We start from the raw sequence: 22,345 nt of genomic DNA, 5'->3' as shown, positions 1-22,345 counted from the left end.
TCCCATGAAAATCATTTCTTGAGAAGGACAAGTTGACTCTGAGAAGCTGATGCGCTGAGACGGGCTATTATACCTTTCCCCCCTCTCCGTGTTGATCTCGGCGATAGATTGTTATGTAATAATACATCGCGTATTAAGACCGAAGAACTCTTGTTTCGGCTTTCGGCGTTTGAGGTCTCTCAAACTGTCTTTATTGGATTCTTTCGGCTCTTGAACATGGCAAATATTCATCACTTCTTCTCTCGTTCAGTTTCTCGGGGAAAGGGAGAACAAGAGCTCAACAATAATCTCATGATTTTTAATTGATATTTCCCCGCATATCGAGACTTATGAGGCTCCCTTTTAAAGAGTCTTCAGTACAGATTCAAGAGTGATGCCTGTGTTCATGTTTGAGTACCTTGGACTTGATCGAACATCAGCAGCTCCGTATCACGCTAACACTCGTCATCTTCAGGTGGTCGAATGAGAGAGCCTCATGCTCAAGCAATACGACCCTGCAAGAGTCCAAAACCCGGTTATTCTTCACATGCTGATGGAGATATTGTCCGACTCCGTCAATAAGAGCCCCTTAGCTATTTGGAGTTGACGAACCAGGGCTCGAATCACTTGCATATCCCAGACACGGCTCAACATGGACCAAGCGGGACCAATTATCAAATATCTTGGCACCTCTCACGACATCTGATAGGATGCTCAAGACGACATGCGTACATGCCGTCATCCAGTTTCACTCGTACCACTGCGGGCGCTGGTAGGGTTGTAATGCGGGACATCAGTCACGGCTCGGTCAGCAAAAGGGAACGCCAGGAAAATGCCCGTGATTTAGAGACATCGTGTGTTGTAGGGTAAGCAGGTCCCTTGATGCACACCACCTAGTCGTAAGGTAGTAGTTAACGAACAGATGCAATTAAAGAGTCATGAGGAGAGGTAAGGTATGTCACATCTATGCCTTCAAATAGTCAATGGTTGTCGAGACAGTTATCAGCGCTCCAAAGACACGACAATCGCACCAATCCCGCTTCAACCATGAGCTTGAATTGCAACTCAGAGATGCACTTCCAAGGCACACTGCAGCTGCACTGCCCAGTCTGGCAGAGGCGAAACGAGGCAAAAGTGCTGCAACTATGCATGTAATTCTCGCAATAGGGCTCACTCATGATGGCCCCGCGACCGGCTGAACTCTTTTCTTTCCCACCATGACCTTGTCCCATTGGATTCTTCAGGGAACAGCGTTTCTTTCCTTGTGATTATTGACCTGTTGTTGGTTACACTCAGTTGTTGCGATCGGGCCAAAGTTTGGTCTCTGATGGTGTAGTAAAAGACTGTCAGAATTCACAAACAGACTGATCGCAAACACACAGAAAAAGCCCCCAAAGGAAATAGAAACTTGATTGAAAAAGAGGACACATAGCTCTACTTGGCCCAACAAAAATACAATCAATTGACCCAGTTGGCCAAGAGTCCTCGGCTGATCATAACCGCCAACGTTGCGTTGCGTTGCGTTGCCTTTGGATCCCCTCCAACACTCGCACCATGAACATAAACATGGCGGTTTCTTTTTGACAACCCCCATTTCTCTGACGAAAACATATTATTACAACTATCAAAATGTACAGATTTCTTTCCATCTTTTAGGCGCTTACCTCGGATCGCTCCTTTGGGCCACGCCGAGTCGCAATCATAATCCTGTCCACCAATGGATTCGCATTCAGCAGCACGCTCAAACGTCATTTCGGAACCTCTACGACGCGGGGAGACGAGGGGAAACAAGACGAGACGCGGGGGTTTTTATTTGTTTGGCCTGGTTATAAAAGGTCGTGGTTTTCTCCTCCAAGTTGTTGTGATTCTAAACCATCATCTCAGCTCTCCCTTCGTCTTCAACACGAACAAGCACTTCATAAACACTCAACTTGAATACCCTGCAATCTTACCCCTACTCATTGAAACCTCTACATCACTCAATCGAACACGCTGCACATCTGCCCCTATCATAAATACCCCCAATTGACTCAACATCATGTCTTCTCAAACCACTGCCCAATACTTCCCCAAGATCTACTCCCTCACCTCCGCTGATCATGCTCGCTCTGTCTATGATGAGTGGGCAAAGACCTACAATGAGGAGATCACTGGAAAAGGCCAAGACTATGTCGGCCCAGCCATTGCCGCTGCCTATGTCCCTCAAGTTCTAGGCTCCCCTACCATCAACCAAGACGTCGAAATTCTTGACGCTGGTTGCGGCACCGGCCTCGTCGGTGTCTTCCTCGCTCGCCTGGGTGCAAAGAAGGTCGACGGTGTCGACATCAGCCCAGGCATGCTCGACGAGGCTCGCTCTACAGACGCATATCGCAACCTAGACGTGTGTGACCTGTCGCGACCGTTGTCCGCAAAGAATGACTCTTATGATGTCGTGACTTGTGTGGGCACCCTGACTCAGGCTCACGTTGGTCCCGAGGCTATCAGTGAATTTGTGCGTGTCGTGAAGCCAGGAGGCTACATTGTGGCTACCGTCATCCGTGAGATCTGGCAGACTGGAGGCTATGAGGCACACGTGAAGAGCCTCGCCGAGCAGAACAAGATCAAGGTCCTGTCTGCTGAGTTGCAGGACTACCGAAGGGGTGCTGGAGCCAAGGCCTACTACCTCATCTTGCAAGTGTCTGCATGAAGTGATTCATTGATGGTAACTTCGGTGATGATGATGATAATGCTATTCGTGGCTGGCTTCCCTTTCCTTTCCCTCTCAACAAAGAAACAAGAAAACAAAAAAATGCAGCACAGGAAACCCTCCCTGCCCCAGGAAAGCTATTGAAGTGGAACATACACATCGACACTTGATATGGTACAGTTGCCATCGCCCCTGGCCCGTATCCACCAAGGTATTCGCTTTGGCAAGTTGATGATGACGATAATGATGGTGATCATATGAGAGACAACAAAGAATGTTCGTGATTGGATTTCGTTTTGACATAGGTGACTCGCCAGTGAGCAACGCGATCGGAATCTCTTACACATTCCTTCAGCAACACATGCAGCATAAATATACAAAAGGCGTGCGTGCCCAAATCATGATTGTGATTCTGACAGTGAATGTGACATGACTATCATTTCGTTCTAACTTAGATTATACATGGAAAAAGTAGTATCGTTGATTTCTTGCCTGTCATAAAGTATATATAGTTCTTCTGTTGTGTGGAAATCCAGCTTCATTACAAGAAACTTTATCTAAACTGGTACAAAGTGTTGCTATGGCATACCTGTAGTCTTGTTGTTCAAGCATGAACAGCCAACTACTTGATCTTTTTCGTTGTACATAATTTCATTAAAAATGCATATCCAGTTGTGGAATAGGCTGGCTAATACTAATATTCCGCCCTACATATACGTCGTTACAAAATAAAGAAAACGATAGTAAACAACACCAGAAGATCATATCTTATCTACAATGGAGTTGGTTTCATGATAGCTAGCTGTTACCACACATTCAAAAGCATTGCATTCCATTGCTATTAGCCATATATTAATCTGTCAGTTGACTTAAAGTTCCGAGACTCGTTCTTGTCTATGAGTGGCTTGAATCTTGGGGGAGTCTTTGCCTCATCAGGATGTATAAATTTGCTAGGTATCTCGACTATTCACCGAATCATAAAACAGATGACAACAGATCCGCCATGGATCAGCGGCAATCATAACGCCCAATCGGCGGGTCTCGGGCGGCTCATGAAACTAGCTGGCCATGATGATGCCTATCCTCTCGGGGAGTTTTCCCTCTTGTCGGATACTCTGAGGCCTTCCACCGTCCGGGTTGGGGCTTGGGGGCTTGTCCTTGCTCACCGACTCTCGGATACCACTTCCGATCACGGGACAAGACCCTCTAGTAAGTCATCATGACATGTCCCCGAACTGTCTCACATATTCCGAGGCATGATACACCTAGGACCGGGTCATGATACTGACGGTCTGAAGCCAGAGAACCAACAGCATCGTAGCAACTCATTTTCCTTATATTGTCATTATACATCTATCTACCTTGGGACATTGTGTTCCCTCATCATAAGTACTCTCCATCGGTTCTCGTAGCGCACCATATACCAACCATGCATGCATATTCTATCTCAATTCCAAGCAATCCAAATCCAAACCCAAACGCCAAACCGCACCAACATGTATTGCCAACACAAAACACATCTCTAAAGATACTCTGGCAACCCACTCTGGGCAAAGTCAGGAACATCCTTGTCGCAATTGAAGTCACGATCCCAAGGCTTCTCGGGCAAAACACCCGCCTTGAGGCCAGACTCATAACTCCACTGGTAGTTATTCTCCGTCTTCCATGTCCAGTACCACCACCCCCAGCCCTTCTCGAAACTGTGCATCTGTGCTTCGGCGAACATCTTGAGGAACTTCTTGTACTCGTCGCTCCAGTCGCTAGGGTCGGCGTTGGCGCTACGACATGAACACTTGTCGTCCTTTGTTGGGCATCGAGGCTCCAAGATGGAAGTGTCCTTGTTTCCGGTATCGTATGTGCCCTCCCAGCGAGTACCCCAGCCCACGCCAGTGAGATACTTGGCGCAGTCTGTATCGGCTTGAGACCACTCGGCAAAGATGGTCGGCCCATAACCTGTCGAGGGATTCATACTGATCTCAGCCTGCTCAGTCCAGCCATCGCAAGCATACTCAACCTTCTCCTTGTGGGTAAAGTCGATCTGATTCTCGTTGAAAATGACATACTGATGGACGTCAAGGACCATATCATCGTAACCCGTCATCAAGCCTTGCCAGTTCTCAAGTCCCATAAATCCATCCCCAAACACCACGAGAGCCTTGATGCCGTTCTTGCGGACGAGCTTGTAGGCATTTTCTGTCCATTGGATAACATCGCTTGTTTTAAGGCTGGTCATTCGAGGTTCGTTGGCGAGACCATAATGGGTGATGATGTTCTTATAGCGAGGTTGAGCGAAGAACTTGGACAAACGGTCGTGAATATCGAGTGCCCGCTCTGCGTTTTTGCTACCGTCACTTCCGTTGAGCCAGCCAATGGAACCCCATCGACCACTATGGTTCCATCCGTTTTGACTTCCCGGAATACCGTGCAAGTCCAAGTTGACTCGCAAGCCGTACTTACGGCACCACTCGATCGCACGGAGAAGATATCTCCAGGATGTTCGATACACATAAGGATCACCATCGTAGACCTCGACGGCCCAATAGTTGAAACCAATTCGAACGTGATCGAGACCAGCTGCTTGTATGTCCTTAAAGGTTTGTTCTGTAATGAATGAGGCATAATGTGCTTCAAGAGTTTTCGCAGCATCGGAACCCAGCTTCTCGGACAGAGTCCATTCATCAATGATCCCCTCCTTGGTGTCATAATTGAAAAGAGATGGGCTGATGAAGGGCTCTAGATAGAGCCATCCTCCAATACATACTCCGCGAGCAGGTTTCTTCGCATAAGATCCCCAGGGTTTGTTGAGAGGCGGCACATTGTCGTTGGCTCGGGCCGAGTCGTCCCAGTCGTCGTAGAGACCCATGACGGGCAAGTTTCCAACCATTTGGTCAGTGAAAGTGAGGTTGAAATCGGTGGTTGACTTCCATGTCCAAGGATCGAGATATGTGTTTTGCCACTTCTCGGGTATCTCTGAATGATCCATTCCGTCCAAGTCAGAAGTATCCTCAGTTGAATCGCCTGAGCTACCGCTGCTACCTCCTCCTCCTCCTCCACCGCCTTTGTTCTTCTTACTGACGACTACTGCCACAATGATAATGATAATGAGGACAACGGCACTCACACCGAGTGCAATCCCTGAGTACAGTCAGCTTCTCAACTGCCAATTCCACCGCATCACAACTTACAGAGTTTCTTTTTGCTCTTCTTTGGCGGTTTCGATAAGTAGAAGTCCTTCTCTTGTTCCACACTATCCACACTCCCCCAACCACCTCGAAGATGAGTCTTGGATCGTCCCTCTTCCATAATAGCACCGCTCACGACCCTCTTCTTCTTGTGTTTTCCATGAGTTCGCGGCCTATCGGGATCCCGATCCCGATCTCTCTTTTTGTGTTCATCTCGTCGTTCTCGTCTTCGTGATTCATCTCTATGGTCTCGACTCGCTCTTTCGCTCCGTTTCTTCTGTCGCGCATTCTCCCTTTCCAGATCCGCCAAGGCATTCGCTGATAATGTCCTTGAACTTCTGCCCCGGTTGTCTTCAGATCCAGAGACTGGTCGCCGGGAGCTTTGCGATTTCCTTTTCCGCTGACCGTTCTTTCGTCGATCCCTTTCTCTGTCCCTATCGCGGTCTCGAGGTCGGTGTGAGTGAGAGCGCCGCGATGACTCTTGTGGCGGCATCGTGAGACATGTAGCGACGGCGTAATTGGAATGCAATCTCTATAGAAATGGACTTGAGCGAGTGTCAATGGTTTTACGACCAATTACGACGTCAGTCTTGGCCGATCGTGGTTGTCGGGGCAACCAGATAATATCCTTGGAATTATCCCAGGCCCTGGCCTAGATCTCGCCGAAACAATAGCCCAGAACTTATTCGACACGCCTCGTCATGTTTTCTTTTTATTTCTCCAGTCATTAGGGAAGCCAAATCGCCCCTGTCAGAAGAAGCCGGACTTCCTTTGTCTTCAAATGCGACAGTATGTCAATGGTCAAAGCAAATGAAGCATACGTACGCAACGGCAACTCATTGCCGTTCAGTAAGTGAATGGATTCCCAAAAATAGATGCAATGACTCTTGGAGTCCGCGGATGTATCCAAGACTTGTCCAGATATTGGCAATACCATGATCTTTATTACTTTGGCCAAGTACGTACTAAGGTTGGTTGACTGGACACTCTGGCCAGCGTTGAAGCGCTTGGATTTGGCTGAACGGCTCATGATGATTTGCGAGACACCACGTCAACCAATTGTTTTGTGTAATTCATGAAGCACTTTTTTGCTCTCTAAAATGATTCCGTCAAACTTATATTATTCGGGAAGATGAGAAAGGCACTATCTCGACGATGATACGGATTACTTGTGTGCCTTATCTTTATCTTTATCTTATCGCCAGCAGACTAGTCCGTATCTTCGTCTTAACCCATAAAGTCTGCACGCAAAGTGAAATAGTCCTTTGATGAAGTATTCTAAACTCTACCGTAGAGTTCTGCTTTCCTAGTGTTTCCTGTGTAGTGATCCGTGTTATTAGGAGCTGATTGGGTAACTCTCCGTCTTGTTCGGCATTAGATCATGAGGGCGATAGAAGCCGCCGCCAATCCCGCAGCCCGCAGCAAGCCGAGCTTGACATCACCTTCACCGAGGATCAATCAATCAATAAGCCTCCTTCGGCTGGCTTTGGATATCTAAGGTATAAACATTCTGCTACAACTCAGTTGCTATTACTCCTCTGACATGCCCTTCAAATTGAATCTCTAATCGCCCGTCTCCTGTCATTACAACCTGTGAACATTGCCAATCCATCGCCATGAAGCATCGTGTTATTCACCAGTTCAAGCGGGCACACGTCGTCAGCAATCCCTCGACTGCACGACTCTCACTTGCGCTTCCTGTAGGGCGAAAGTGCTACTCGACACATCCGCCGAATGCCAAACTAAATCTGCCTGTCGACTATGGGACGACACCTCTCCTCGCACACAACTCACAGGCTGCCTTGAGCCACAAGGAGCTGCCTGAAAGCATTCGAAATGGGCCGACCAAGAAGATGAATCTGTTTCAGGCCATCAACGACGCGATGGGAATTGCGCTAGCTGAGGACGAGTCTGTCGTCATTTTTGGAGAGGATGTTGCTTTTGGTGGTGTTTTCAGATGTACTATGAACCTTGCTGAAACACATGGTGCTGAGAGAGTGTTCAATACTCCTCTTACAGAACAGGGTATTATGGGATTTGGTATTGGTCTTGCCGCAGAAGGCATGCGACCTATCGCTGAGATTCAGTTTGCCGACTACGTTTACCCAGCTTTCGATCAGTTAGTCAACGAGGCTGCCAAGTTCAGATATCGTGATGGGTCCTGCGGGCGAAGCGTGGGTGGCTTGACAGTACGAATGCCCTGCGGTGGTGTTGGTCACGGAGGTCTCTACCATTCACAATCTCCCGAGAGTTTGTTTACACATATTCCTGGACTCAAGGTCATCATGCCAAGGTCGCCAGCTCAAGCCAAGGGTCTTCTCCTCGCCGCAATTCGCAGCAACGATCCCTGCGTGTTCATGGAACCCAAGATCCTGTACCGCGCCGCCGTTGAGCAAGTTCCTGTTGGTTCATATGAACTCCCACTATCGAAGGCCGAGATTCTCAAGGAAGGCAAAGATGTCACAATTGTCTCATACGGTCAACCCCTCTACCTATGCCAGAACGCAATCAGGCAGGCGGAGCAGGATCTGGGCATCTCTGTTGAGTTGATCGATCTTCGAACTCTTTATCCATGGGATAAGCAGACCGTACTCCAGAGTGTTCGCAAGACAGGACGAGTGATGGTTGTCCACGAAGCTATGGTGAATGCAGGCATTGGTGCTGAAGTCGCCGCCACTATTCAAGAAGATCATGATACATTCCTGCGATTAGAGGCACCAGTTGCTCGAGTTGCTGGGTGGAGTATTCACTCTCCTTTGCTATATGAGAGGTTTAATGTTCCTGATGTTGCTAGTAAGTAATCGAAAGATGGTTGTGATGATGGTCCAAAGCTAACATTGTTCCCAGGAATTTATGATAATATCAAGAAGTTGTTGAATTACTAGTGGAAGAATAATGGAACGGAGGTGAAACGGCTAAGAACAGCCAAGATACCTAGCTAGAGCCGTGAAATAGAAATTTGAGGAATCGATTCTTTGAGAAGCACAAATGATTTGATGATATCTTGATAGGTATTCCAAATTATGAGTCTTTCCTTGTGGTAGATGATAGGCAAATAGAACTGCTAGCATTAACCCCACTGACGCCGTCACCTACCTTAAGTTAGTACGGAGTAGGTAGGTATGCTCTTGCTCCACCTAAGCTAATGGAGCTCCTCCATCCTCTGCCCCGCCTCCCCTTGACTGTGGCCCATGCTGTGCCTCAAGAACTCCACGCCCTGAGCCTCAACGCCAACGCCCGTCCTTTTCGCCTTATACCTATACACGGCGCATTCAATCGCATTAAACCATGTCGGATCTGGAGACTGTTTCTGCCTTTGTCGAGGGAGCTCCTCCCGGAGAGGTACGTGCTGATATCATCCTATTGTCCGCGGCGTCATCAGCTAATATGAACTCGTAGCTCGCAGACGTTATCGCAGGTATTACCGGTCGAAATGCGATTGCTGAGCCATCAACATTACTGACACGAGTCTACAGATATCAAGTCTCTCACCCTCGAAACTTCGCCCGATATCATTTCCAGCCTCGGTCCCGCTTTCGAAAAGTACAATGAGGAGCAGTTAGTTACGGTGAAGCTGCCTGGTAGCAGCCAACCAGTAGGTGACGAAGAATTTCGAAAATAGAGAGATTGGAGCTGAACAGGAGCGCCAGGTCATTATTAGTTCCCACAACTCGCTTGGAGACGGCCGTTATTACGATGTTGAGAGCTCTTCCAGCTTTGCTTTCGACCATACTACGCAGGTAAGCTGCGCATATCTACCTGCACAAATGGGTGTATGGTTCTGACGGAGGGATAGAAAGCTAGTGCCGTGCAAAGCCATGTTCTGGAAGGAGCCCAAGCGGATCTTGTGTAAGTTGGCTCGAGCCGGTTGGACAGCGTCAAGTGCTAACATACAATGATAGCAAATCCACCCTCAAGAGTATCGGACCTTACGTTGATGAGCACTTCGCCAATGCTGCGCACGGTGTCTACCCAATCGAGTCGGATTCCAAGATTGCCATCGTTATTGTTGGCAACAAATATAGCCCCAACAACTTCTGGTAGGTATTCTACGTTTCAGACCTGTTTCACCCAGCTAATGACCCCAGGAACGGACGCTGGCGGTCGCTTTACATTCTTGACCCATCTTCTGGAGCTCTTGAAGGGTCCCTAAAAGTTGACGTACACTATTACGAAGACGGCAATGTTCGTCTGCTCACCAACAAACCCGTTTCCAGCACCATCTCCTCCGTCAATGGTGCCAGCATCGTCAGGGAGATCTCGACCACTGAGAGAAAGTACCAGGAGGAGCTGAACAAGGGCTTCGTGAGCCTCAGCGAGGGAGCCTTTAAGGGTTTGCGTCGACAGCTACCTGTGACGAGACAGAAAATTGAGTGGGATCGCGTGACGAGCTACAGGTTGGGTCAAGATATCGGGGGTGGAAGCTCAAGGCGATAGAGCATGGTCATTAGTAGCGCACGAATTTGAACGATAGACTGGACGAGGAACAACGTAGAATACATGCCAAGGATCGATGTCTATCTTGAAGGTGCTGGTCTTACCTGCACAAGGGTTTACGATCCGAGCATCGATCGAGAAAAGCTCGGACTTGGTCGCGATTATCTCGATAATCAACCGTATCATCCAAGCCTTTAATAACTGTATGACCCCTAGCCCACAAATCACTAGGTTGGGCATTTGGCATGGAAGGCTTCGGAGGCTTCTGGTCTCATGCACAAGGTGTAGCACATAAATCGCGTTTGCGACTGACGGGAGCTTGATGGATGGCACTCCGGGCATACATGACCGACGATGCAAAGCGGTTGAGCAGCAAGAAAATCTATACGCCAGTCTAAGTACTAAGGCCACTGAATGTTTCATCTTATCCTTATCCCGAGAGCAGTTTGCAATACTTCATTCAAGACCCTCCGATATAGCTAATTCATCAATCCCCGGGTGGTTTTACCTAGATGGTCATGAGCTTAAAGGACCCAGAGCAACCAGATATGAGACACAGGAGGCTCACGCCAGGCAAGGCCTCTGTCATATCTTGCTTATCTTGCATAAGTCAACCGCAAGCGGTAAAGGTCAGAGATGTCTTTCCTCGGGAATCGGAAATCGGCATCTCCATCGGTACTGGTTTGCGAGTGGCCTTCAAAGTTCAGCTCTTGGAATCATAGCATGTGCCATCAAAGCTGTGATGTTCCTCGGAATTAGGTTGCCAATGGAACACGTCGGCATAGTGTCCGGTTATCTTGACTCTTTATCATGAGAGATGTCCCGCCAAACTTGTCTTGAAAGGGTAATTTCCTCCCAAGGGGTGACTTGTGACAATGACATAACCCCGCGGTGGACGGAGGATAGGTCCGTGTTTTAGGTGCCGGTGATGTTTGCCTTAGTTTTTAAGATGCGGGGGAGATCATATGTGGTTGGAGGGGCAGATCTGGTGTTGATATCTACATATTTTGTAGCCTACCTACCTATTGCCAATCTGTCCTTCACGGGAGAGATCGGAAGCTTGAGTAATAAGTATCCGATGCCTTTCGGATTGGATCAACACAATTTGATCATAGACATAAAGAATCATACCACGTTGCGTGCGAAAAACAATGGAATCCGCCGTTCAAAATGACGGTGAAGTAGTATTGAACCTGGGGCGGGGAGAAATCACCGTATTCGTATGCCAACAAACAAACGGAATCAAAGAAGGGAATTATGCTAGCCCACGGTTCTTGGGCCTCATCAGCAGCCGTACAAGTTACTTGGGTTGGTAAGGCTGGGGTTGAGAAAAGGTGACGAATCAGAGAGTAGAGACGGTAATTTTGATGGCTGCGATTGGCTTAAAAGTACCCTCGGCGATGGGCCTTATAGGGAATGGGTCCGGATGTTGGGACACCGAGTCGTACCAGGAGCTCCAAGTGGGTGAGGTTGAGGTTGAATTCACTACAAGTCATGGCCTGAATGATAAGGCTGTGAGGAGCAAAAGGCACATGTTAATGGAAGAGAAATGTGCCGAAGATGATCATTAAGAGAGAAGCAGTAGGTAATTTCAACGGATACAATTGGACCCCAAGAATCCGGTAGTACGGTACGATTTCGGTCGACTTCCTTTCCGATGACCTTCCGAGGAAACAGAACAGAAAGAAACAATAGAAGGTAAGACGCCGCAAAAGAAAGGATCAGGATCAATTGTACCGGGTACATAGAATTTGTGTGGGGCAGTGCTTTGCTCAGTCTACTATACCTAACCTATGGGCCCTGGCAAGAGTGGCCGCCGCCAAATCTCCAGAAAGGCCACCTAGAAACAGGGGACCTAAAATAATTTAGCTGGTAACTTGGGTTAAGTTCCGTCCCGGCCAGTTACTTGTGACTTTCCATTCTTCTCTCCTCCTTTCTTCTCTTTCTTCCACTCCCATCCTCTTACAATCCCAATCCCAACACTTGTGCGACGACAGTCCTCGAACAAGACCAGAACCCCCCAATTCTCTTCACGACTCGTCACATCAACACCGCAATCATGTCCGCGAAGAAGGAGTTCACCATGCAGGATGTTGCTGAGCACAACACCTCCAGTGACATCTACATGGTTGTTCACGACAAGGTCTACGACTGCACCAAGTTCCTCGACGAGCATCCGTACGTTATATTGCTATCCTTCTGCGCTACGTGGCGCAATCGTTGCTCAGGATACTAACATCAACTTAGCGGTGGTGAGGAGGTCATGCTCGACGTTGCTGGTCAGGACGCCACCGAGGCTTTCGAGGATGTTGGCCACAGTGACGAGGCCCGAGAGGTTCTCGACGGTCTTCTCGTCGGTGAGCTCAAGCGTCTGGTGAGTAACAGAGCCCTTTATCTCGATGGAGCAAACGCTAACATGTGCCCGTTACAGCCTGGTGACGAGGGCCCCAAGCGTCAAATCGCCAACTCGAACCAGGGGAGCGGCACGTCTGATCCCGCCGGCTCCAGCTTGAACACATATGCCATTGTTGTCGCCGTTGGTTTCATCGCCTACGTTGCCTACAACTATCTCCAGAAGCAGCAAGAGGCTCAAGGGCAAGCCTCCGCATAAGCGCCTCATGTCAATCGCATCGCATGAATGAGGATAGAGAAAAAAGGGTGTTCTTTGGATTTTGCTACGGCATCAATGCAGATGTATGTCTCTGAGGACCACTATGCATTGGGAGTTTTCTTTGGCCTGAACAGAGGTCGGTGATAGACGGCGGGCGCGCAGCTACTAAATGCAGCTTACCCCGGCTTGGACATGATGAGAACAGTGGGCAGCGGCGAATTCACTCATGTCAAAGCCCATGCCACGTCCCAATTTTCGGGATTTTACTTTTTTGTTGGGGGTGGACGGAAGAGGGGATCGGGACGTGCAACCGAAACCCGAAAAGAAAGATAAGGATCGCAGCGAAGCGCAGACGAGACCCATTTGCGATGCGCAACTCATTCGCAGTCAGACAGACGATTCGGCCATCTCGTCTCATGGGCCACGGTGCTACATGAGCACGGGACATGCATTCAACAATGGAGATGACAATCTCGGGGCAATAAAGTGGAGTAAATATATATCACTGTTTTAATCAATGACTGGTTATGACCATTTTCCGCACTTGCCTTTCGTGATTAACCCTACTCGATACTAGGTTCCTGTTGAGTGATCCTTCGTCGTTCTGTAACCTTACGTCGACCTCTTCACCTATAGGATTCTACAGAGTTGAAAAGTCAAGGCAGAGTTTAAGTCTTTTTCAAGGACGTGACTACAATATAAGGATTTACGGTTATCGAGAAACAGGTAAAGTCTTGAACTGATAAAGCTTCAGCTTGCGGCCGACAAGTATATCAATATTTTCACCAATGGTTATTGATGCTACGTTTCTCAGAATCACTTTAATTTTTCCCCCGTGAATTATAACGAGAACAATCTTCTCAACAGACCTAAATTCACCATAAAGTAGAACAAAAGAGTTTGATATCCGTTGCCTATGACCGTACGTTCCCTGCAAGCAAATATAAATATGCGTTCGATGCCCATGAATTGGCCATTCTTTTTTTCCCTCTTGCAATCACACACTCTCTACTCTGTACTCACATATTGAGCCTCATTCTGGATACTCATCGATTGTGGATAGTCAGTCAGTGGAGGTTAGTACAGAGCACAACCACAGCAGTGCACGCCCCCTGGTACTGCTGGTACCTACCTGCCTAGCGCCACACTAACGTGAACATCAGCCTCGCCGGATCAACCTCAATCCAAACTTCAAGCTTACCTTACTTCACTCAACCTCCATCTTCTTTTTTCCTTATTCCTTTGTTCTTCGCTGTCCGCCCTGGCCGTCTCTCCTTGACACCAATCCCCTACAAACAAGCGCGACCTCTCGATCTTCATCTCCGATCCGCAGAGAATACATTCTTTTTTCCTGGATAATCATGTCGTCCTATCTCGAAAGGCAGGCAAATGCTTTCAAGGGAACCCTTTCAGCAGCCGCGACAAAGATCTCAAATCCATCAACAAACAAGGCTTCATCTCTCGCCGTCCCTTCGCTTGCTCCTCCCTCGCCATCTCCTTCAGCAGCCTCCGATCCAAATACCCCTACTTCCAAGCGAAAACGAGATGCTGGCCCTGAGGTGCCCTACTCTCAGCCGCAGCTCACAGGCTATGGTGCTGGGGTCAAGACGCAAATGACCTATGCTGTTGATTACCTAAAAAAGAAGGGCGACGCAAAGACCATCACGGATATCATCGACCATCTGAGTTTGCGGAATTTCGACGATGAGCACAAGCGACAACTTGCGGAAGGCCTACGAGGACATCCCCGTGTAGAGTGGAAGCCAGATGCAAACCTGAGTGAACAGACCTGGAAGACTGGCGCCTATGTCCACCGACCTATCATTCCCGGAGTCAAGGACGCAACCAGCCTTCTCGCTCATCTTCAAGCCAAGACAGACGCCTCAGGTGTGTCAGTCAAGGATCTCAAGGACGGCTGGCCCGACTGCGAAGACACAATATCAGCCCTCGAGCGCCAGCACAGGATCTTGGTAGTGCGCACCAAAAAGGATAATATCCCGCGCTACGTTTGGCCCAATGATCCGTCGCTGCACCACAAGGTCCAGCCAGAGTTCCAGAGCATGTGGCAGCGTGTGCAACTACCACCCCTCGAGGAGATGCACCGCAAGCTTACGAGTGTCGGACAAAAGCCTACAAGCGAGGATCCACGCAAGGCAAAGGATGGACAGGGCAACAAGCCCAAGGCTCAGAAGCGTCGCAAGGGCAACAGGATCGGCAAAGCAACCAACGTGCACATGGCGCATCTCATGCAAGACTACAGTGGCATGCGACGATAGGGAACGCGTGTATCATAATTGTTTTTCATTTCAGGGCGTTGGGGTGATGAGCTCGTGACTCAAGGGACGAATCACTTGATTTGATTTGATTTAATTTTTATTTGGCGTTTGGCGATAAAGGACCCCATTGAGAGCAAGGTCACACAAAAAAGACAAAGGGCATTATGAGACGGGCATCGCCGGGGTAGACGTAGGGAACAAGGCAGCGGCATGTTTTAAATTATTCAATCAGCAACATTGTTCAATATCAAAAACTCCGGTCGCCTTTTGCTGTGTACGTGACAAGCTTTCTATCTCACTTGTGTGTCTCTCGCTTGCCATTCCCTCTGTCCCAACATTGATTTGTCTTTACCTGTTCTCCCTCCGTATCTTGTCAAACAAGCTCTCAAAAACGTCTGACTCTTGATACCCCCCAACTCGAAACTTCTTCTGAACCGTAACGCAAGGCACGGCTTCTACACCCGCGATGGCAGCAGTTCTGACCTCGTCCTCGAGCGTCTTCCCCAAACCAGGCCCCAGAAGCGCCGCTATCATATCAGAATCTTCGAGTTTGGCCTCTGTTCGGCCTACATGCATCAACCAGGCTTCGTCAGCAATGTCAGCCCCGTTTTCAAAATGGCCACGGAACAGAGCATCGAGAAACGCGGACTGGACATTTGCTCCACGAGTTTGGAGGGTCAAGGCCACAAGCCTATGGGCTGGCTGTGAAGGCCCTGTCTTCCCAGTCACGGAGAATTCGATGCCGTAACGAGCGCCGGCTGTTTGGAGTCGAGAAGTGAGAAGACGAAGCTTTTCTGGGGACATGAGCTTTTCATAGAGGGCACGCTTGTCACCTGTGGCGGGTTAGAATAACGGCGAGATATAGAGGGCAGAATTACCTCGTCGTAGCGTGGGATACAGAAGAAAGGGCTTCCATGTGACATCGAATTCGACTTCTGGGTGGAGTGCTTGATATCGTTCCATGGCTTCCTCGAGAGTCTTTTTCTGGAGAAAACACCACGGACATAGAATGTCTCCATGGATGACGATGTCAAGAAGCATGGTTGAAATTGAAGAGAAGGTGTTGGAAAAGAATACGGAAGAATCTCTGTTCGTAAATCGTTCCAGTCTGTCAAAGCGTATAAGTAAAGATGGACGCTAACACAAAAGGTTAAAAACCGTTGAATACCGTCACACTTTAGTGAGAAAGCCACTGTCGATCTGCAGAGCAAACAACCCAAGATACTTATATATATATGAACGGAGCACTCCCTCTCCGTCCTGTATGTATGTAGGTATTACTCCGTATGAAATCTCACATTTTACCCTCCAGGGACCAGGGCTCTAGCCAAACATCTTCCAACAGCCCTCTCGTACATGATAAAAGCCCAGCTCATCCGGCGTCAGGGCTATCCGATTGGCAAATCCAGGCATCAATGCCGCCCATCGTGGCCTGTGGTTGAATATTGAATATGTCTGCGATGAATAATCAGAAAATCGCCGTTCTGCGGGGGTCTAGCCTGCACTACCGGGAATTAGGCAGGGGGGGAAGCTTTCTCGCTTTTTCGCTTTTTATAATTTTTTTTCTTATTCTCAAAATGGCGTGGTTTCAGCTTCTTAGCTGAAATTTATGGTCTTCAAAAAGTCTAGACCGGTCGCTGGGCTTGACACTCGCGTGCTCGTGGAGGCTTTGTTGTACGCGATAGACGTCATGGAGGTTTTTGGGCTTGACAGCACGGATTTAGACGAGGGGTTGATTTGTCGATCTCTCTGGGCAGTGAAACAACAGAATGCTCATCCATGCGGCTCAACTGAGGGGGTACATATCAGTTGACAATAATTGCCGAAGGGCATCGGCTGCGGCTGACCGATATATCGACCGATAGCTGATGTTCTGGTTCTAGAGCAGGTCTATGTGTGTGTGTCACAGCATAAACCAGTCAGTCATAAGCGGGCTGATATTCGTTTTTGTTGAGTGTAGTAATATATTCATCGCATCAAATAGCAAGTCTATGTTGGTTCCCAGTCCCCAAGTCCAAGTCTACATAATAATACACAAACATGCCAGCGTCTTGTGCTTCCCCATAATGCCTGCTGTCTTTGTCTCTGATACGCTCAGGAGAAAAAGAAAAAAGCAAGCAAATGTTCCTGTGTAACTCCCATCCTAGGTTTGCGTTATGCAGACAAATGCAATGTCCTGTCCGTCGTTCATCGCATTGCTATCCGCCAGTCTATTTGACACTAGAACAAAGGAAATAAAAAAGCATCCATAATGTACGAGAGATGGGGGAATCGATAAAGCATGAAAAACACGAAACAGTGCAGAATTCAACGTTCAGAGCATGCTCCATCTAGGAGCGAGCCCGCCCCTATTAGACGGTCGAGTGATGTGTGTTGTGGGGGGGTTGATATTACACTAAGACATGCACACAACTTGTCGTCAGCTGCGGCAAGCTTAGGTGAAGGGGTATGAGTATGGGAATCCAGTCCAGAAGGAATTAACGCCGCCATAATCTTCGTGCCCGAGTCGGGCACAGCTTCAATAATACAGGGTATCGGTGAGCTCACTCCAGATCATCACAAGAAAGACGAACCTGAGCATTGCTCAAGAGTCAGAATCTGGCAATATGTCCGACTAAGCCATGTGTACCAGTCCAGGTTCAGTGCTCTGGGGTCGGCGCATGTGCGCAGCGGCACTGTAATACATTTGGTTCATAGCCTGGTTGGCAGGATACGCATCCGCAGGGTCAGGGTAAACATAGCTGGCGTTGTTCTGCGCGGGCGAGGCCATGTGCGAGGGAGACTGCCAGCCAACGTTGGCCATGTGAGGGCTTCCACCATTGCTGCTGGGCGTACCCTGGCTGTTATCCAGGTTAGGCTCCAGAGTAGGAGGAGGACCATAGCTAGTGGGATGCGAGGTAGGTCGCATCATATTGAAACCGCCAGATGAGGTGGAGTTAGGACTGCCAACACGCATGTGCATGGGCAAGGAACCATTCTGTGACAGGTACTGGAAGTCACCAGGGTGACGAGGGATGCTGTTGTTACCGGACAGATCGACACTGGGCGACATAGACATAGTTCGCTGGCTAGGAGAAGGAGTGGTCAAGGGCGAGCCGTGGTTAGACATGTGGTCGCTTTCAGACCGAGCCTGTGACAAGCCCTTTGACTTTGACGCAGCAAGAGCAGCAGCGGTCGCAGCAGCAGCCTCCTCGATAGTACCGCTGTGGTGGTTCTGATGGCGGGTGAGGGTGGTGCGGCGAGTGAATGTCTTCTGGCAATCAGCGTAGGGGCATTTGTAGGGACGCTTTCCAGAATGAGTCCTGCGGTGTCGGGCAAGAGAGCTGCTGTCGCTGAAGGGCTGTATTTGGTAAGCGACCGTCACAAAACCCAGAGTTTGGGGTACTAACCTTTGCGCATGTCTCACAGTGGTGAGGTTTCTCTCCAGTATGCACGCGCTGATGCACAGTCAAGGCAGATCTTTGAATAAATTGCTTTCCACATTGGGGCCAGTCGCAAACATGGGGTCGAACTCCGCTGTGAATGCGCTCTGGGACTCATTAGCATTGCCAGTCAGTCTCTCAACATTTTTTGTTTACTTACCGTGGCGAGCAAGATCACTGCGTCGAGCAAATCCCTTGCCACAGGTACTGCAAGGATAAGCCTTGATGGGCTGCTGGGGAGGAGGCGGGGGTTGTTGAGGCATCTGTTGCATGTGCATGTGAGGCATGCCTCCCATGTTGGGCATCTCGGGATAGCCTTGCATTGTCATGGCGGCTGACATAGGGTTCGGCATATGCATTGGCGCTTGCATCGTGGATGGCGATGGATAGGCTCGGGCGATACTGTGAGGGTTGGAGTATTGCGAGTGCTCGGAGCCGTGAGGAGAGGCTGATCGCTCCATACCAGGTTCGTGCTTAACGAAGGCGTGTTGGTATTGTTGGTGATCGAGGAGACCGGAAGTAAGTTGTTGCATTTGACCTTTCTTATTGAGCATGTTGGTGATGTCCATAACCTCCGTAGGAGCTGGTGATCGCATGCCGCTCATCTTCAATATGGTGGGAATTGCCAGCTGAAGACGTGGCGCGTTTGGGGAAGGGTGTGCGAGGGCGCTCACAAGTGACGGGTCACGGCAGGAAGGCGGTCAAGCTGACGTTGGCTGCGAAGATGCATGTTAGTTACTTGATCTTGATATGGGGTAGCGGACCATGTTTGATGCTCAAGGTGCCAATACAAACAACGACATCCCGACGAGACCGGCAGTTGGGTAAGCGAATGCAACAGCATGCTTAGGTCCAACCAGTCGCACGGAGACGGCATCGTCGGTATCCAAGATCCGCCGAGTGTCAGGTCCCGAAAAACAACTTATGCGACTCACCTTTCCGTGTTTGTTTGCAAGTGACGTGTATGGTCGCACTGGCTAGGTGGACAGGAAATCTTGCAGACCGCTTTTCGATGCGGGTTCGGTCGAAGCGGGAGGAGAGAGGTCGGCCGGCGACAGGATTTCGTTGTCGGATTTTCGGTTCTGGGCGGCGACGAAGTTCTCTGTAGTTGGAGCGTTGAAGGAACGCGCTTGGTATGTGTAAGGTGGAAGAACCGAGGGCCGCAGGGGTTAGGCAAAAATGGTTAAATTTTTTTCTGTAGGTACCCTCCACAAAGTGATGCACTGTCGATCGGGCAGTCGGTGATGAAAAGTCAACAGAACAGAAGACTCTTGCAAGTTTCCAATTTCAATTTACACTGTATCAGCACACAGATAGCTGATGAGATAGATGTAGTCGTTCACAGGCGCGATGCGATGAAAGAAGGGATCAGGAGGTGGTCTGTTCACAGCTGATGGCGAGTAGTCTAGACGGCGCAGGTACCGTTAAAAGGTCAACTGGGGGGGATATAGATGGTTCTTAAAGAGGTGAAAGATAGTAAAGCGGGATATCAATCGTCAGGACGTATGAGGACCAAAACGCAACGAAAAGACGGGAACGGGAGATAGATAAAATAGACCAAAGGAGTTGATGCAATGATCGAGGGCCAGGTAGGGGCCAAGTCTTTATGTCAGGTTCCAGGACGGGTCCCTATGGCGGGACGTGACAAGGCGAAGGCAGGCAAAGGCAAAGGCAGAGGCAAAGGCAGCTCCGGGATTTGAAAGTGGGAGGGTGAAGGGGAAGTGAAAGTGGATTCCCTATGGGGGGACCTAGTGGAGGGAGGGGGTCTGCGAAATAAATTACGGCGCACTCCCGGGCAGGGGTTGAAGGGTGACAGGGGCAGCGGACCTGAATGAGGGCGTGAATAGCGGTAGTGGGAATGAAGTAGACTCAGACTCATTACAGCGGCCAACCCAACCCAACGCTTCAAGTTCAGCCAGTTTAAAGCAAAGCGCGTGTAGCGCATCAGATGAGACCAGATAGTAGGGCAGAGACAGGGATTGGGGAAATAAGAATAAAGCATAGCCAAGATACTCTCTGACCTGACCTGAGCTAGAGTAAACAAACGCCAGAAATAGAGTCAATGGAGTCAATGGGACAGGATAATGGAAACAGTAGTGCAGGCGTAGATCAGGCACGAGTAAGCAATCATGTCTTTGTAATTAGAGTATTGGGACATTCTAACAAAGAGAAGAAGAAATCATCTCAACATAATAAGTACTCGATATGGATGCATACGTACATACAGTAAGGTAGGGGTAACAAACAAATATATGCTTCTTTTTGGTCTCAATGAAATGGCGATCGATCCTTTTTAGCTGATTCCCGTCCCGTCTTTCTTTGTTTTTTCTTTTCTTTTTTAGAAGAAAAGCATTACCCGAAAACCGTTCGAGGGTTTCGTTTGAACTGGATCTCGCAAGTTTGGTTTGCTCTGTGCGCCAGATCTCGCAAGAGACATGGTGGCATGGATCGAAGCACAGGACTGGGGTTGGCAGGACCTCGAGACACGACACGACGGGAAGAAATCATCGAGGGATCGACGAACTGTAACAGTGGATGACCTGCAAATTGAGGTTTCACATCACGGGCGAACGCGAGCTGAGAATGAACAAGGCCGAGCACGCTAGAGTTGTTAAATTTTACATTGGTGGTGACCTAGTCTAGCACAGTAAGGCGAACAGCTGAGACAAGGACTCAGACCAACATCACGTTTCTGAAAGAAACATATGCTGTAGGTAGCCTCGAAGGGATATCCCTCTCAGTTCTTCGGTTATAATGACAACAAACGATGTTTTTAAAACAGTGCTATCTTTATAATCCTCTAATTATCGTGTCGAGACATACAACCTAAAGTCCAAACCTTTTTAGGTACCACTCCCATAACTTACACAAGCGGGGACTGGCATGCGACAGACGTCACAAAGAACGAGGGCCAGAACCTCAATTCCGCCCTAGAAACATCCATCAGCCGTGGCGTCATTCTCACTTAACCAACATGAAACGCCGTTACGTGTGTAATCCCAAGACGCGGCAAATCAAACCATAAACTTTTATTCATCCTACCTTCATTTATAGTACCTCCCAGTGAGTGAGTGTCCCGAGGATTTGGGAGCAAAGCAAAAGAAACAAAAAAAAACCTCCACTACAAGCATTCAAGCGGACGGGTGCCTAACCCTCGGAAGAGATGGTTCCCGTCGTGTTGCTGCAACTTTACGATGCACAAATTGGAAATCTCCCGTCCCCGGGCAGTTGAACTCCATGTATGTACAGCATACAGTGCATACCTACAGTGCATTCTCACATACAGGGTATTCCCCGGCCAGCCACAGCGCGCCGCCTCACCCAACCACCAATGCCCATAACAATTCAATACCTACCTAGTCACTAAATGACTGGCGTGGAAGCGTCCCTGGATAACATGTTGCAACCTTCAGAGAGCCGTTGCACGACGCTGATTGGAAAGAGGCTGTGGTCCTCCCTCATCTGTCGTGAATAGCAGGGATAGCTGCTGAGGGAATAGGCATCTCGCAGGCAGGCCGATCCTTGTCAGCTGGAGTGATCCTCAGACGTCGATCGTATCGTTCGTTTCTCTCACTGCATTATGTCAGTTGGGCCGCCAACATATCATGCCGTGTCTTCGTGAGTTGCGAGTGGACGCCCCATCACCTCCCTTTTCGTCTTCTCGTATGTCCACTTCCAACAACAGGATATCATGAAAGAAATGTGCTGCGCAAACAGGGTCTGTACAAGCCTCGCCCTGTATCAATCGCGCT

General features: G+C 49.0%; 8 protein-coding genes across 8 annotated transcripts; 5 read left to right on the top strand and 3 right to left on the bottom strand.

The window, feature by feature from the left end:
• Positions 1-2,017: 2,017 nt before the first annotated feature.
• FSUBG_5583 (methyltransferase domain protein) lies at positions 2,018-2,665 on the top strand (the record flags this gene model as incomplete). The annotated part of the gene is made up of 1 exon (XM_036683695.1): positions 2,018-2,665. One exon carries the CDS (start codon positions 2,018-2,020, stop codon positions 2,663-2,665), a length of 648 nt encoding a protein of 215 aa, XP_036538925.1.
• A 1,522-nt stretch (positions 2,666-4,187) lies between these two features.
• FSUBG_5582 (glucan 1 3-beta-glucosidase) lies at positions 4,188-6,340 on the bottom strand (the record flags this gene model as incomplete). Its single annotated transcript, XM_036683694.1, has 2 exons — positions 4,188-5,800; positions 5,851-6,340. 2 exons carry the CDS (start codon positions 6,338-6,340, stop codon positions 4,188-4,190), a joined length of 2,103 nt encoding a protein of 700 aa, XP_036538924.1.
• A 1,123-nt stretch (positions 6,341-7,463) lies between these two features.
• On the top strand, positions 7,464-8,732 carry FSUBG_5581 (3-methyl-2-oxobutanoate dehydrogenase (lipoamide)E1 beta chain precursor; the record flags this gene model as incomplete). Its single annotated transcript, XM_036683693.1, has 2 exons — positions 7,464-8,640; positions 8,695-8,732. 2 exons carry the CDS (start codon positions 7,464-7,466, stop codon positions 8,730-8,732), a joined length of 1,215 nt encoding a protein of 404 aa, XP_036538923.1.
• Positions 8,733-9,135: 403 nt separating this feature from the next.
• On the top strand, positions 9,136-10,284 carry FSUBG_5580 (F-actin-capping subunit alpha; the record flags this gene model as incomplete). Its single annotated transcript, XM_036683692.1, has 7 exons — positions 9,136-9,189; positions 9,247-9,265; positions 9,324-9,405; positions 9,470-9,587; positions 9,644-9,696; positions 9,750-9,887; positions 9,936-10,284. 7 exons carry the CDS (start codon positions 9,136-9,138, stop codon positions 10,282-10,284), a joined length of 813 nt encoding a protein of 270 aa, XP_036538922.1.
• Positions 10,285-12,343: 2,059 nt separating this feature from the next.
• On the top strand, positions 12,344-12,895 carry FSUBG_5579 (cytochrome b5; the record flags this gene model as incomplete). The annotated part of the gene is made up of 2 exons (XM_036683690.1): positions 12,344-12,462; positions 12,532-12,895. 2 exons carry the CDS (start codon positions 12,344-12,346, stop codon positions 12,893-12,895), a joined length of 483 nt encoding a protein of 160 aa, XP_036538921.1.
• Positions 12,896-14,256: 1,361 nt separating this feature from the next.
• On the top strand, positions 14,257-15,171 carry FSUBG_5578 (transcription initiation factor TFIIE subunit beta; the record flags this gene model as incomplete). Its single annotated transcript, XM_036683689.1, has 1 exon — positions 14,257-15,171. One exon carries the CDS (start codon positions 14,257-14,259, stop codon positions 15,169-15,171), a length of 915 nt encoding a protein of 304 aa, XP_036538920.1.
• Positions 15,172-15,519: 348 nt separating this feature from the next.
• FSUBG_5577 (uncharacterized protein) lies at positions 15,520-16,212 on the bottom strand (the record flags this gene model as incomplete). Its single annotated transcript, XM_036683688.1, has 2 exons — positions 15,520-16,004; positions 16,050-16,212. 2 exons carry the CDS (start codon positions 16,210-16,212, stop codon positions 15,520-15,522), a joined length of 648 nt encoding a protein of 215 aa, XP_036538919.1.
• A 1,573-nt stretch (positions 16,213-17,785) lies between these two features.
• FSUBG_5576 (zinc finger protein) lies at positions 17,786-19,198 on the bottom strand (the record flags this gene model as incomplete). Its single annotated transcript, XM_036683687.1, has 3 exons — positions 17,786-18,511; positions 18,561-18,700; positions 18,754-19,198. 3 exons carry the CDS (start codon positions 19,196-19,198, stop codon positions 17,786-17,788), a joined length of 1,311 nt encoding a protein of 436 aa, XP_036538918.1.
• Between the last annotated feature and the right edge of the window lie 3,147 nt (positions 19,199-22,345).

This window comes from Fusarium subglutinans (assembly GCF_013396075.1).
Source record: "Fusarium subglutinans strain NRRL 66333 chromosome Unknown NRRL66333_c0000055, whole genome shotgun sequence".
NCBI classification, from domain to species: domain Eukaryota; kingdom Fungi; phylum Ascomycota; class Sordariomycetes; order Hypocreales; family Nectriaceae; genus Fusarium; species Fusarium subglutinans.
This window is presented reverse-complemented; position numbering and strand designations above follow the sequence as displayed.